The sequence below is a fragment of the Heliangelus exortis genome, chromosome 4 (genome assembly GCF_036169615.1).
Source record: "Heliangelus exortis chromosome 4, bHelExo1.hap1, whole genome shotgun sequence".
NCBI lineage: Eukaryota > Metazoa > Chordata > Aves > Apodiformes > Trochilidae > Heliangelus > Heliangelus exortis.
The window spans coordinates 5,742,619-5,756,629 of NC_092425.1; the positions used below are offsets into that span (position 1 = coordinate 5,742,619).

The following is a 14,011-nucleotide window of genomic DNA, read 5'->3' on the forward strand; positions in this document are numbered from 1 at the left end:
TTACATCTGTCATTACCAAGAGGAGGCTCTTGATCTAGCGAATACAGGAGAAAAATCTGTTCACAAGTTAAGAGAAAAACATTTGGGCTTCTCACTGGTCTGGTGACCAACAGAGTTTTCGGAGAAATTAAAAACATTTAAGTGGTTCAGTCTCAGCTGAGGAAGCAGGTCTCTGCTGTCCTGTGGAAAATCACAGCCTGGAAAAACTCAACCTTTCCTTAAAGGAAAGAGGCCCTACTAAAGCAAGAGACAAATGCAGGGGATACATGCATCCATCCTACAAGCAGCTGCCTGACACAGGACTAAAGTGAGCCATGGAACTAGGGAATGTTGTGTCTCAGGATGGAACAACATTCCTGTCAGCTCCCTGAGCACAACATTATGCACAGTGAGCAGGAAGCATGAAAGTGTCTTCTGAATTTATGACTTGAAAGAAACTCTCTCAAATTTGACCCTGTGGTCCCATGGTGCACTACTAAGACACCTCTGTGTTTCTCAGGGTGAAAAGCACTGGTAGGGATGCTGTACAGATGCAAATACAGGGAGAGAAAAGGCAATCAATCCATGCGCCAGCACCAAGAGTTACCTACCTAAAACTGGAATTTCAATGGCTCCATGTCCTTCGGTGACACACAAGGAAACTCCAAAGAGTAAGATCTGGGGAGAATATCCCAAATTGAGAACTTTACGGGGGGGGGGGGGGGGTAATTGAGTTAAAAATGTTGATTAAGCTAGTTCATGATATTGGACAGAATCTCAGGAAATAATTAGTCGTTTTGTGGTTTATATAACTGTGATAGTGCTAAAGGAAAATTTGTTTTCTAGAAATATGCAGCGTAATTTTTTACCCTAGAGAAACCTGCTTGTAATCCCCATATCTGCATTAAATAATGATATAAGTGATTGCATTGATTATTTCACTATCATAAGAAACAATTTTTTCCTGCTTTTGCATGCTTTAGCTTACTTTGCATTTAGGTATACTTAGGGTTTGAAAGCATGCTAGACAACTTTAGCTGTGATGTAAATGAAACAAAAACCAGGGCAGACATGAAAATTAAGCAAAAGTAAGTCCTGGAAGCATTACTGAAATATTGCTGTTAGACCATAATAATGGTGCCATAAATCTCCCTTTCATTTCCTGCATATTTACAGAGCTTCTGCACATGGTAAATAGTGCAAATCAGTCCCCAGCACTCACTCCAGTTGCTAAGAGCTTTATGAGAGTAAGACAGGCTTCATAGTTGTATGACTTAGCATCAGAATGTTACATTTTAAACAGGCACTGAGGGAAAGACAACCTTGACAGACTCAAATTTAATATGAAATGAGATGAGGAAGCCATCTATAAACAATTATTTTTATCTACATACATATATCCATATATAAATGTATGTATACTTTCACACATGCATCCTGTATCTGGTTAACTTCTGATCTCCAATTTGACTCTATAATAATGCAATTATCCTAATTCTTGTATCATTTTTGCATTTCTTTAAAAATGCTTTCATGGTTTCCTTTATAAATCTCAAGAGAGAATTAGCTACCTTATAGACTGATCCATTTAACTTGTAAATAGTCTTGGCTCAGAGGATTATGAAATCTGCAGACTAAACTACTCGTGTCACTTTTTACAAGTGTTTACATATGATTATTGGATTTATTAGATTAGTCATTTTTTCACTCTTCATCCAAGCCTGCTTTGCTCTTAAGCAAATTCACAGCTGCACAGAGGCTGTATGATTACAGACTTCAGAATGGGAGAAGCACAAGATACTGAACTGACTGAAAGGTACAAAACCAGCAGCTTTAAGTATGGATGCTCTGTACGCCAAATAAAGTTTGCATAGTTTGACAAAGAAAGAATTATTATAGTTTTTTTTCAAGACTGGCTTCTTTTGGGATTAAGCTATGAGCAAAAACATTCTCAGACTTCTGTGACATGTTTGTTTCACTCCTAGCCATGCCTGCAGCTTTGCATTTTAAGAACTAATAATGGAAAGAAGGGATGAACTATTTGTTTCTGACTGAATTTGGGGAGTAAAATATGATTATGACAGAGAGGACCTAGATAATCTGGGCTGAAGGCAAAGGGATGTGTTGCATCAGAAAAAACCCCTCTGCTTTCTAGCAATGCAATTAAAGATCAACACTTTTTTTTAAGCTGCACTGAACTGCAAGAGATGCCAAAGCCAAGTTTCTTCTGTTAACACTGAGCTAACAAATGAAATTATAAGATTCCAAGGAGGCAAAAGAATTGAGAGATAGCAGGCAAAAATAATTCCTGAACACAAGCAGGTGGCACAAGAACCTTGAAAAGGGAATCTGAGTTTTTAATCTTAGACCACAGTGTTATGAATGGAGTTACAATTGCAAGTGAAGTGTCCAGAATTTGCACAAGATACAGGAAGGCCCAATTAATTTGCACTTTTTAGGGAAAGAAAATATTACATGTAGCTTTAGCTGCTGTCTTTTAAAAATTCAAGTGATAAATCTGTATGCTGATTCAAAAACTCGAAGTAATCAAGAATGAATCTCTCAAGTTAAAAAATAATGTAGTTGGTAACTACTAAGAATAAAGTAGTAACTACTGGTAAAGGATAGAAATTAATTGACTGGGAATGATGAACTGTTTAGAATAGAAAAGAACCATTTGTATACTCTTTGTTCATAAAATTCTAACAAAATATTAAGGTAAGGTTTGAAAAGCTATGAAATAAATGTGCTTTAATTGTCCTTACCTGGATAGCTAGGGCAAGTGCAACTTAAAAAGAGTGCAAGTCATTGAAAGCAGTAAAGAAATCTGTAGAGTCCCCACCTGTAATTTTATAACAGCATGCTAAGCAGGAAAAAATTTTAAAACCAAGAAAAGGGAAGGTAGAAGTGCTATTTTCTTTTATTTTAGTCCAGTTTGTTTCCATAACTACAGACTGGGACTCTAGGCTGCAATCTCATACTCCTCATCCTTCAGCCAAACCAATGCAGTGTTTATCTTTGTAAGTAACGGGATCAAGCCTTTGCAAGTTAATCCTGAAAATGGTTTCTGTTAATCTGTGAGCACAGTTAACTGTCAGGGCAATCTGAGTTTCATTTTTAGCAGGTCTAAAGAAAAATAACTGCTTTTACTTGGGATATTATCCACTTGATTCTGCAATATATGGATGCAAGAGGTTGTCTCAGGCTCCTACTTGACATTGGTTGTTGTCCTGAAAATTTAAGATGGTTTGCAGGTGATATTTTTAGAGCAGTTCACAGCTATGGTCCCACTGTACTTGTGGCTCTTAAAACAAACCTTGCAAGATGGGTCAGCAACCCATTTCTGCATTTACATGCTTCAGGCCACTGAGTTTATTTCTAAAAATTTAATCCTCTGCTCATTGTTGCTTGGTTGGTTTTGTTTTGTTTTTTTTTTAATACATACTGATTTGACAGATTATCTGGGTATTAATTCAGTGCTTGCCCCAGAGCAAACTCACAATGGAAGTACAGGACACAAGCCTTACACAGCCCACCTGTGGGTGCTGGGCCAAAGAGGAGCTGGGTCCCTACTGAAAGGTCCTTTCTCATGGAGACTGTGAAGTATGTGAGGTAAGGTGAGGGTTGGTATTGCATGAACTCCTCCTGCATTTCTCACATCTGACATTGCTTCAGTAGCTCCTGTGAAGATTGTGTAAATTCTTGAGTTCTGGTGAGATGAAAAATGTAATTTAGAAGAGTAGAGAGCAGCTAGTGTGTGCTCCTAGCTGTCACTGAGCTACTCAACTGCTTTACTGATTGCATCAGAACAAGCTATCTGCTAGATGGAAGGAGTAATTTATTCAATGTTCATAACAGTTAAACTGCTCAGAAGCTGCTTGTTTGGGAGATTGATCTCATAATTAGTGTTCCTAGGGAAGATCTGCTGGGAGCTCAGGCACTGAAGCAAAACTCCTGCAGTATCTCTATGCGGGGTTTTTGGACTCAACTGTCTTGAGCTACCAAATAGACTGGCTGGTCATTAGTCTTAATTAATGGAGAGGATTCTGGTAGGCTAGAGGTGAGAATATATAATTGCTCCAAATATTTTAACAAATTAAGGAATACAGAGTTAACACTATGAAATGTAGTAAAATGTGATACTCGTGCAGACATCAAGCAAACTGTTCCTGACTTCTATATGATATAAAGGAACTAGGAAGTTGCTATTCGGAAAAGAAGGAAAAAGTACTGTAAGCAAGGATTCTTAGGTGATACGAGGAAGAGGAGAGAAAAAAAGAATGTAAGAACAAGCAAAAGAGATGAAACACACACAACAGCACTATTTGGAGGTGAGTAAGTAACACCAAGAGCTGAGAGCTCCAGAAAGATAGCCCAGAAAACACACAAGGAAACTGTGCTAGAAGAGATGATAAAATAGGCTAAAAATTTATATAATAGAGGTCAGAAAATAACCAAGTCAAGCCTGTGGATCATCATGAAAAGTAGAAGAGTTTCAGGGACACAAGTTGGGAAAGTGAGTTACAACAGCTGATAACTTTAAGGAAATTATGAGCAGCTACTAAAGCAGCTATTTCTTCCTAAGATAAAACACTACAATTCAGGAAATAGGCATGATTGAGGAAGCAATGTGATCAGCTAACACCATTAGCAGTCTGTGCCATTACAAGTCAGGAGAACAGCCTCGATTTAGTTTTTTCTCATTGATCCCAATTTTCTTAGAGATTCCAATTTTGAGAAATTTGGAAATGTAGGAAAACTCTAAAATATCCTTTGGCATATTACCAAGCCCACATGCAGAAGCAAACTATTTACAAGTTATATATATCTGCATGTTTATACAACTAGTGTAGAACCCTATTTTCTTGCCCTTAGTGGTTAAGGATCTTATTTAAAATACTCCCTTGTTTTTTTTCCCAGCCCCTAAACACCTCAATTTTCTGGGATACAAAACAGACACGGAAAGTGTTGAACATACACATAAATGATTCCCCATTTATCTTAGAAGAAAAAACATGTGGGTTTATAAACATTTGACAAGGAGAAAAATGATTAAAGAAAGCTCTTTGGCATACAAACTCCCAAGTCATCAAGACAAACTCAAGCAAATTAGCCTTAAGGTGTTTGATATTACATGGAAAAAAAGAGGCCTTAATATAGCCTTCTATAAATCTTCTTTTTCCAGAGGTGTAGGATACATCTCCATGCATTGCTTTTAGACAAGGAAGTTAATTCCAGATGTTGATTTTAAAACTCTATATGATGTGCTACATGGAATTGCATAAGGAAGGTATCTAGTGGTTTGGGGGACATAATTTTACTGAAACAGCAATCTGTATATGTGAATTTAGATACTTCATCTTTTCAGAACACCTTAGTAATCTACAATGTAAACCTAGAGTTGACTTCAACTGTTATTTTTCCTTTTTTTTTTTTTTTTTTTTTTTTTTTTTTTGATGGGGGTTGTTCTCCTGGCAGATATAAAGCAAATTTTCAGTGTTGTTTACCATTCTCATTGCTATAGTTCATCAGCATGCCACAAAAGACAGTCAAGAGCTTCTCACTGGCTGGATCTGTTTTACTGCACAGTGACCTTAGATGGTCTACTACAATATGTGCACCACCTGCATGGTCAACTGCATTCCTGCCCTCATCTGTAAAACAAAGAGTTACATTTAAAAAAAAAATGAAACCAAAACCCACCACAGAGTCCCGAACATAACAGTAATCATACAAAAAGAAGTTTATAAACAGTGAAATCATTCCTCCAGTTTGTCAAAATCATCCAGAGTGATGCTTGAGGGTCATCTGGTAATGCAACAGGGCCAGGGATGTGAAAACACCTACAACAAAAGGGATTAACCACCTGGCACTAATACCTTTGTAATGAAGTTCAGTGTTTCAGGCAGAGCCATTGGAGCTGATAGATAATATTCTGAAGATACACTGGGTTTTTGCCAGAGGGAGGTTCTGAGCACTTTACAAAGCCTAGTTCATACACCCTGGGCCAGACAAATTACTCTTCTTGTTATGCAGATTGAGAAAGAAATTGAAATACAGAAAATAAATTGCTTGGGTTACTTAAAACCAAAATGGGGAGTACAACAACAAAGCAGAGGTACTGGTTCCCAGGCAGAAATTCTGTTCATGCTGTCACTCTGCCACACAGCATGTTCTCTATTTGTGTGCCTGAAATTTAATACCACTTGCAGACTCTTTTTGCATGGCTGAAAGAAAAATTTGCTCTGCATCTATAATAGACTGTTAGATGTTCTGAGGTTTTGTAAATAACACACCATAATAATCTTTGTACAGAGCTCTTTCTCTATAACAAATCAGGTTTGATGTAACAGTGTAGGAATAAAGGAATAATTGGCCTTCTATTATAGTAATTGACAATACTGCTTCCTTTCCCAGCAGGCAGTCAGCAACAGACAACACTCAATAACCTGAATTCCAGGGCTTCCAAAAGGAGAGATTTCCAAGTGAGCTACAGTTGGAAAATCTAGATGAGAGAAAGACCCTGGGGGGAAAAAAATCACAAAAGCAAAAGTTTTGCAAAATAAGAAAAAACTCCTCTGCTCAATTTCTTAATTTAATGGCCCCAAAGCAAATTTCTTCTTTCCCTTGTTCTTTATCACTCAATTTTCATTCCTCTCTTTTCCTCCATTATATGTGGAGTTCAATCTCTTTTCCTTATTCTGCAGCATATTCAGTACAAAACCAAATGCTGTCCACATTTATATGATATTCCACTACAAAGTGTTCCAGACCTCTGTAAAAGTTTCTAAATCTCCCATTTCTTGTTAATACTATTTCTGAGGCATCTATACCCCTTATATATTAAATATAAAAAAATATATTTTATATACCTGTAGAAATATTGTAAGCACTGTATATCCACCTACACCATACATATATATATACACGGGAACTTCAGGTAATTTGCTGAGTAGAACTGAAGGAGAAATTGTAATTCTTGGTGTATCTTAACTATTACATTTATCACCAAAGCAACAAGTGTTTTTCAGAATAACTGAGATGCATTTAGCAGAGCTTAACTGTCACTGCCAAGACTGTCTACACCCTGGCTATGATCAGGACATCAGGGGACTGTGTTTCAGTGCAAGTATGAATATTACATTTTGAAAAATGAGAAACTGGATTCTTTAAATCAAATGCAAGGTAAGATACTGTGTCAAGGAAGGACTACAAGGAGAATTATAAAAGAAATAACATCCTTGATGCAGTGATAAACATAGGCATAATGCTGAAATGAAAGAAAACCTACAAAAAATAGTGACAGTATATAGCCAGGTGTTCAAAACCGGTGCTTATATTTACCAAATAGGCAGAGCAAAAAACCAAACTTGGATGGAGTATTCCAGCATCCTTTTTCATGTATCATCCTCTATTTTTTTTACTATGAAGTTATGCAAAAACATTTTTCTGTATTTGAGACACCTGTTTCATGAGTCAAACCAGGTGTGAAATATGAACCTCAATCACTGATGCTGGATCAGATGCACTGAATGTGGTCTGCAATTGAAATCATCACACTAAAACCATGATAAAATTAAGCTTGAGATGAGAATCAGATGTCAAGCTTGTCCTCATATCTTGACCTAGAACTGCAAAGAAAAAATGCTTAAGCAAAGAGTAATATAAATGTATAGTAAGATGAGGGTTTGGAAGCAAAGCTTAAAAAACCCAAAAACCAGTTACAAGCCACGTTCCTTACCTGGATGGAGTTTGACCCAACTCCACTGAAAATAAGGGTGTGATAATACCTGACAACAAATGAAAATCTAACTTTTCATTTTACTTCCATTCCCTTTGGTTTGTCAAAGAAGTTATACATATAAAAAAATGCTGAATCTACATAGTAGTCTCTCACTTCAAATACAGGACAAACTTTTTATCCATGCAATGTGTTTGTCTTTATAGTATACTAAAAAAATGAGTATAAAATGAACTTCAGGATCCTTCCCAAAGAGTTAAATGTTGCAAGTGCCAGATTTTGAGGTGACTGCAGAGGCTGGAAGATTCATAGCAGAGGTACCTTAATTGAGGCATCTCCCTCTTTCCCATGCTGGAGCTCTCCCTGGGTAGCTGGCTGCTTCTCTGCCCCAGACAGCAGGGTGAAGAACAGACCTGGCCAAGTGCTATAATTAGGATCTTCTGGTCTTGCCTTCTTATTCCCAAGAGGATTAACTCAGCTCATTAGTGCAGGGCCACAGGGAATCCTGGACCAGAGGTAGGAGGAAAATTCCGAAGGTTCTGACTACCCACTCCAAGCTCAGGGTGTGACACCCCGTTGCACCCTCCAGCAAAATGTGTATTTCTGACTCAGAATGCTTTGTGTACTTCCTACTGACTTGCTTCTCCCTGCTCTGTCACCAACAACCAGATTTTGCATGCTCATCCAACTCCAAATCATTTCCAGTCCAAACAGGACCACAGCATCTTGCCATGGTTCTCAATCCCACTATTACCTTGCAGTTCAGCAGCCCTATGAACTCCCACATTTCATGTGCTTCCCCAAAAGCTGTGTTGAAATCTTTTCCTGGGACTTTTTTAAACAAACATCAGTGACTGGTGCAGCATGAGGTATTATTTCCACAGTGTTCTTTAGCCTAATGAAACACAACCATCTCAAAGAATTAGGATGGGCTCTTTCTATGCTGAATTTTCTATCACAGGAGTTTTATGCAAAACTGGGTTTTAATATGGATTATCCAATTCCTATGACTGCTCACATTCCCCCTAGGAACTGAGTTTTGACAAATTTCCCTGTGGCTTGGCCAAGGCTGCTCCAATGGACACCCAACTCAAAGTCCAAAATGTTTTTAGTGCACATAATTGGTAGGCCCTTAAAACACTTGAAAGTAGTTTTGATTTGCTTTACCCAAGACATGTTTGCATAATTTTCCCTTGAGTTTTTCTGCTCATTTTGCTAAATAATAAAAAAATCACTAAGTCATAAAAGGTTAACAAGAAAAAAAGAATGAATGGGACAGCTTTAAAATACAAAAACAATGTAAAGCATAACCTATATATAGCTATATACAATTATTTCTAAACCACACGCACCAGTACTTTCATATATGTAAAGTATTTCTTTCTGGAAATATAATTTCATTGGGTAAAGGGTTATGCCACAGTAGAGGTAGACACTAGAAAATATTTTTGCTAATAGCTCACTTAGTGTTCTTTAATCTAAACTTCAAATTAGCTTTGCTGATTTCATACTAGACCCTTTTTAAATTATGAAGTTTAGGCTCTGCCAATCCAAGTGACATTAAAGAAGCCCATGCATCTCATACAAATTGGGACAAAAATAGTTTTAATTAGTGTTCTATTAGGATCTGGATTTGCATCATCAACACCAAAAAACCAACATAGTTTCAGACAGTTCTGAAAAATAATCTTTTACCCATTTTTAAATTAAGTCTTTAAATATATTTGTCTGGTTCCTCCATGATTTCAAAATTTTTTTCTTTTTGTCATGTTTAAAATTTCAACTACAGCTAAGAAGTCATTTGTACTTCAGAAATGAAGTGCTGGTCCTGCACCAATGCACACTGTTATTTAAATGTGTATATGATTAATAAATCCACAGTCTGGTAAAAAATGAGGTAGGTGTCCACAAGTCTGGTGATGATATCATCATACCCAGCTAAATAAAAAAAAGTCAAAGCATAGAAAATTATGTTTGGTATAGGGATGTACTAAAATTGCTGTCTGAAAGCTTGTGCATTATTTTTCTCACAAAAAAAGGTATGGTCTAAACACCCCATATTACCCATATTACCTATCATATGTCTACATCATGATGTCCACAGTGCCACTACTTGTCAAACAGTGCTTTGCTATATCTGTTACTGTATCTTCATTCTAAACTGTGAATTTTGTGTTCCACAGTAAATAAAATTTCACATATAATGATATTTCTCAGTAGGGGCCCCGTATTGGTTTGGAGACTCAAAATGCATAAAATAGATTTAACCCTCAAAAAAGCACCAGAAATCATGTGTTATTGTGTTGTTGTAATGTTTATTATATATCCAGGCTTCAAAAATATACCCATTTCTCAGATAATCAGTTGGCAAACTGTTTGACAGATTTTTGTAAAAATGATATTTTGGACTTAAAATTTAGGATTTGTACTTTGAAATGGTCTGGTTTTGTCTTGCAACTGGAAACCTGACTTCTCTTTTGTCCCTTTTGAGTTCTACAGAAGTTTGGAGGTGTAAATAACTGCAGCAGCATTCCTGGTGCAACTCAGTGAGGGAAAGGATGATTTATTCATGTTCAAGGTTCCTGATTTGCATAAATCAAGCTGGTCAAACCACAGCTTCTGGTGATATGGAAACAATACAGTATTGCTTTTTAAATTATTTTACTCTGTAATTGGGTGTAATGATCAAATAATTTAAATGACATATTGTCATTTTAGTTTAAGTGCTTCATCTTTATTCCGTTTTGCTCCAATCTTGCATTCTTTTTGCCCAAAATATTACTTAGGTTAGACCAGTGCTTTATGGATAATATTTTTTTAATTATTTTTTTGAAAGATGAACTAATGTAAAGCAGCTCAAGATGGGGCATGGGGTAGGAGGGCAGGGAGTTCTTCCTACAAGTTCTATTTTTATTTTAATATATTTTTTTGGTTTTTGTTTTTTTTTTAATTAAGTCCTTCATGGTTTTTGTACTGAAGCATTCATCTGCTCCTGCTGCTAATTCTTCCACTTGAAGTCATAATCTTCTGTGATATCCAACTGTAGAGGGAACTACTATGTGGCATGCAGAAAATTATCACCATGTGTGGGAAAAAAACAGAACTGCAAAGAAAGTAAGTTCCTGCTTACCTGTTTTCACTCACTTTTTGAATTAAGGAAATACAAATTGAAAATACTCAAAAATCAGTTAGGGGCAAGCCTAAAAACTATGTTATCTATGTAGACATTAGGAAAAAAAATGCCATTTATACAAAATGGAAGTTTACTACTTTTTTTCCCACCTGAGCACTGCAAAGATAATTTTTTTAATGCAAAGCTGTCATTTGGTTTTAATACTTGGACCTACTTCTTCTCTCAAATCTCTCTGTCTTTTAAATCACTGGATTTTGGACCCTGTCAGTTCTTTGACTGCAACTGTGTTACAGAACACAGAGCAGTGTTGCATTAATTTTATCTTTTCAAATAAACCAAGCTGGATGTAATTACCTTGCACTGTAATTATGGGCTACTTTTCCTGTGTCTTCTGTGGACTTGTCTATGGGGGACAGGGCACAGCAATGCTGTATTTTGCTATTCATGTTTTAATAATTTGAGATATTTTGAGGGATTGCTCTTTTTATATCGTAGTGAAATTTTCTCCCCCTTTATTTCATTCTTTCCAGAACTGTAAGGCTGATTACTAGAAAGAGAGTTTTATTTGCTCACTGATTGAAATGAATCAATACAGCCTTACAATATTTGCTTTATGAAGAAAAAACAATGCTGAATTCATCGTGCTTGATTCAGAGATAAACAAACCAGCCTTGTAATCAGTTAATCTTAAATTGCTGGCAACTATCCTTAAACTCTAGCTCCAGCTGCACTGAGGGTATTTTCTCTGAAGTTATTATTCTAGAAACTATTGCTAAACTAGTAAATATGTAAACACTAAACTAAAAATACTGAAAGAATACTTCCTCTTAATAGTGTTTTCAGGGACTGAAAAGATGTAGCACAGATCTTTTTGGACAAATCTGTTGCCAGCATATTTGGAGCTAATGACAATGGATGCAGCAGCCCTTTCATTAGAGTGATTTAATCTAACAAATATGATTTTAAAATGACATATCCAAATGGAGATCTAAGGGTATTTTTGGTAGACTCTTTATGGTATATGGACTATAGGACATCAATGCCAACAAAGCCTAACTTGTGAGTATTGTGGGATTTTTTTTGTCTACAGACAAAAATTTGGCAGAATGCTTGAAGGGACAGGTAAATGTGTCACTCTCACAGTCTCCTTAACACTATGCTGATGCAGCAGATAAATGCAAGCCAGATTCAACTCCACAATTCAATTCCATTATTTTTTTTGCTTATTTTTCACATTCTTCTTATGTCAGACATATACAAGAAAAATTGTGTTTCTGGCTTCAAGAAACAGTGATGAGTTTACTGGCCAAGACTTTTTAATACTTCACTTCTGGTCAAATTGTACAAGTGGACCTTAGATTTCAATATATCAACAGAAATGTGTTTATCAACAGCCAGACTTAAATAAAGCACTACTAGTCTCAGTATTTGCAGGTGACTTGTTCTAGATTCTGAGGAGATTTCAGTTTTAAACTGTAGTAATTTCCACTCCTGAATTCTGTCTGAAAATAAGGAAGCCAACCAGCACAAAAAACTTCTATAAATATATAAAACTTAGGTAAAGTCCTCAAAATTGAAATAGCAATTCCCTCTGCCTTCCTTCCCATATGCAATCTCCTTACAGCAGATTCTTCAGTTGATCTTATAACTCTCTGCAGCTCCTCAGTAATTCCATTGCAGTAAAACAAATCACTTCGGGTTGATGAAATCATGTCAAAACTGAAGCCAGCCCATGCTTTATTATTTCATACAGCATGAAATAAATAATAGAATCCAATTACACAGTCAAATATCTGGCAGTTTTTCTACACTGATAAACAGACATTTATAGCATCTCCTGTTATTAATAGAATGAATCTGTATACAGCAATTAATTTAGAATTTTTATTCCCAGGCCTCGAATGCAATGTTGTCTCTGTCACCTTCAGACTCTCCAAGAAGTGGGGTGTGAAATGAGGATGGTGGAGCTGCAGCCTGGTGCAGAACAGGGGCATTCTGCTGGGTGCTGCTGAGAGGAACTTGGCAAGAGGCTGAGCCCTGCCTGGTATTGCATAAGTGGTGCTGCTGGGTGAAGGAGGTGAGATTCTTTCTTCTGCTTTCCACAGTAATTCAGTTAATTTCCACCTTTGCTGATTTAGTGGCAGTTAATATTTCCAGCCACCTAATGCTTCTCTAAGCAATGTAGAAGACTTTGGCCAGAGCAACATGTGACAGTGCAATTATACCTAAATATATTTTAAAAATATACCTAATAATAATTTATATAATAAATATAGTAATAATTTCAGTATCTTAAAAGGCAAACTGAAAAAAAGACAGGAAAAGGGAAGCAAGTTTGCTGATGACACTAAGATGGGAGGAGTGGCTGACACACCAGAAAGCTGTGCTGCCATTCAGAGAGACTTAGACAGGCTGGAGAGTTGGGCAGGGAGAAACATGATGAAATTCAACAAGGGGAAGAGTAGAGTTTTGCATTTGGGGAAGAACAACATGATGTCCCAGTATAGGTTGGGGGCTGACCTGCTGGAGAGCAGTGTAGGTGAAAGAGACCTGGGGGTCCTGGTAGACAAGAAGATGACCATGAGCCAGCAATGTGCCCTTGTGGCCAAGAAGGCCAATGGCATCCTGGGGTGCATTAGAAAGGGTGTGGTTAGTAGGTCAAGAGAGGTTCTCCTCCCCCTCTATTCTGCATTGGTGAGGCCACACCTGGAGTATTGTGTCCAGTTCTGGGCCCCTCAGTTCAAGAAGGACGGGGAAGTGCTTGAAAGAGTCCAGCGCAGAGCTACTAAGATGATTAAGGGAGTGGAACATCTCCCTTATGAGGAAAGGCTGAGGGAGCTGGGTCTCTTTAGTTTGGAGAAAAGGAGACTGAGGGGTGACCTCATCAATGTTTTCAAATATGTAAGGGGTGAGTGTCAGGGAGATGGAGTTAGGCTTTTCTCAGTGGTGACCAGTGATAGGACAGGGGATAATGGGTGTAAATTGGAGCATAGGAGGCTCAAGTTGAATATCCGAAAAAATTTTTTTACTGTAAGGGTGACAGAGCCCTGGAACAGGCTGCCCAGGGGGGTTGTGGAGTCTCCTTCACTGGAGACATTCAAAACCCGCCTGGACACGTTCCTAGGCGATGTACTCTAGGGGGCCCTGCTCTGGCAGGG

At 37.3% G+C, this 14,011-nt stretch overlaps 1 protein-coding gene and 2 long non-coding RNA genes across 13 annotated transcripts in view; 2 read left to right on the forward strand and 1 right to left on the reverse strand.

Annotated features, from left to right (window-relative positions):
• RAP1GDS1 (Rap1 GTPase-GDP dissociation stimulator 1) overlaps positions 1-14,011 on the reverse strand; it is an 86,675-nt gene that overhangs the window by 19,678 nt on the left and 52,986 nt on the right. For 7 of the 11 annotated variants that reach the window (XM_071742789.1, XM_071742793.1, XM_071742788.1 and 4 more), the window contains one exon: positions 5,487-5,633. The exons of the other annotated variants lie outside the window; for them this stretch is intronic. In XM_071742789.1, coding sequence (XP_071598890.1) covers positions 5,487-5,633 — 147 coding nt within the window. The remainder of the gene's footprint in view (positions 1-5,486; positions 5,634-14,011) is intronic. 11 annotated transcript variants of the gene reach the window in all.
• Positions 1,512-6,815, forward strand: LOC139795772 (uncharacterized). The gene is made up of 3 exons (XR_011725685.1): positions 1,512-3,591; positions 6,397-6,464; positions 6,687-6,815. It is a non-coding gene; the product is annotated as an uncharacterized lncRNA (long non-coding RNA).
• Positions 5,086-5,677, forward strand: LOC139795773 (uncharacterized). Its single transcript, XR_011725686.1, has 2 exons — positions 5,086-5,314; positions 5,348-5,677. It is a non-coding gene; the product is annotated as an uncharacterized lncRNA (long non-coding RNA).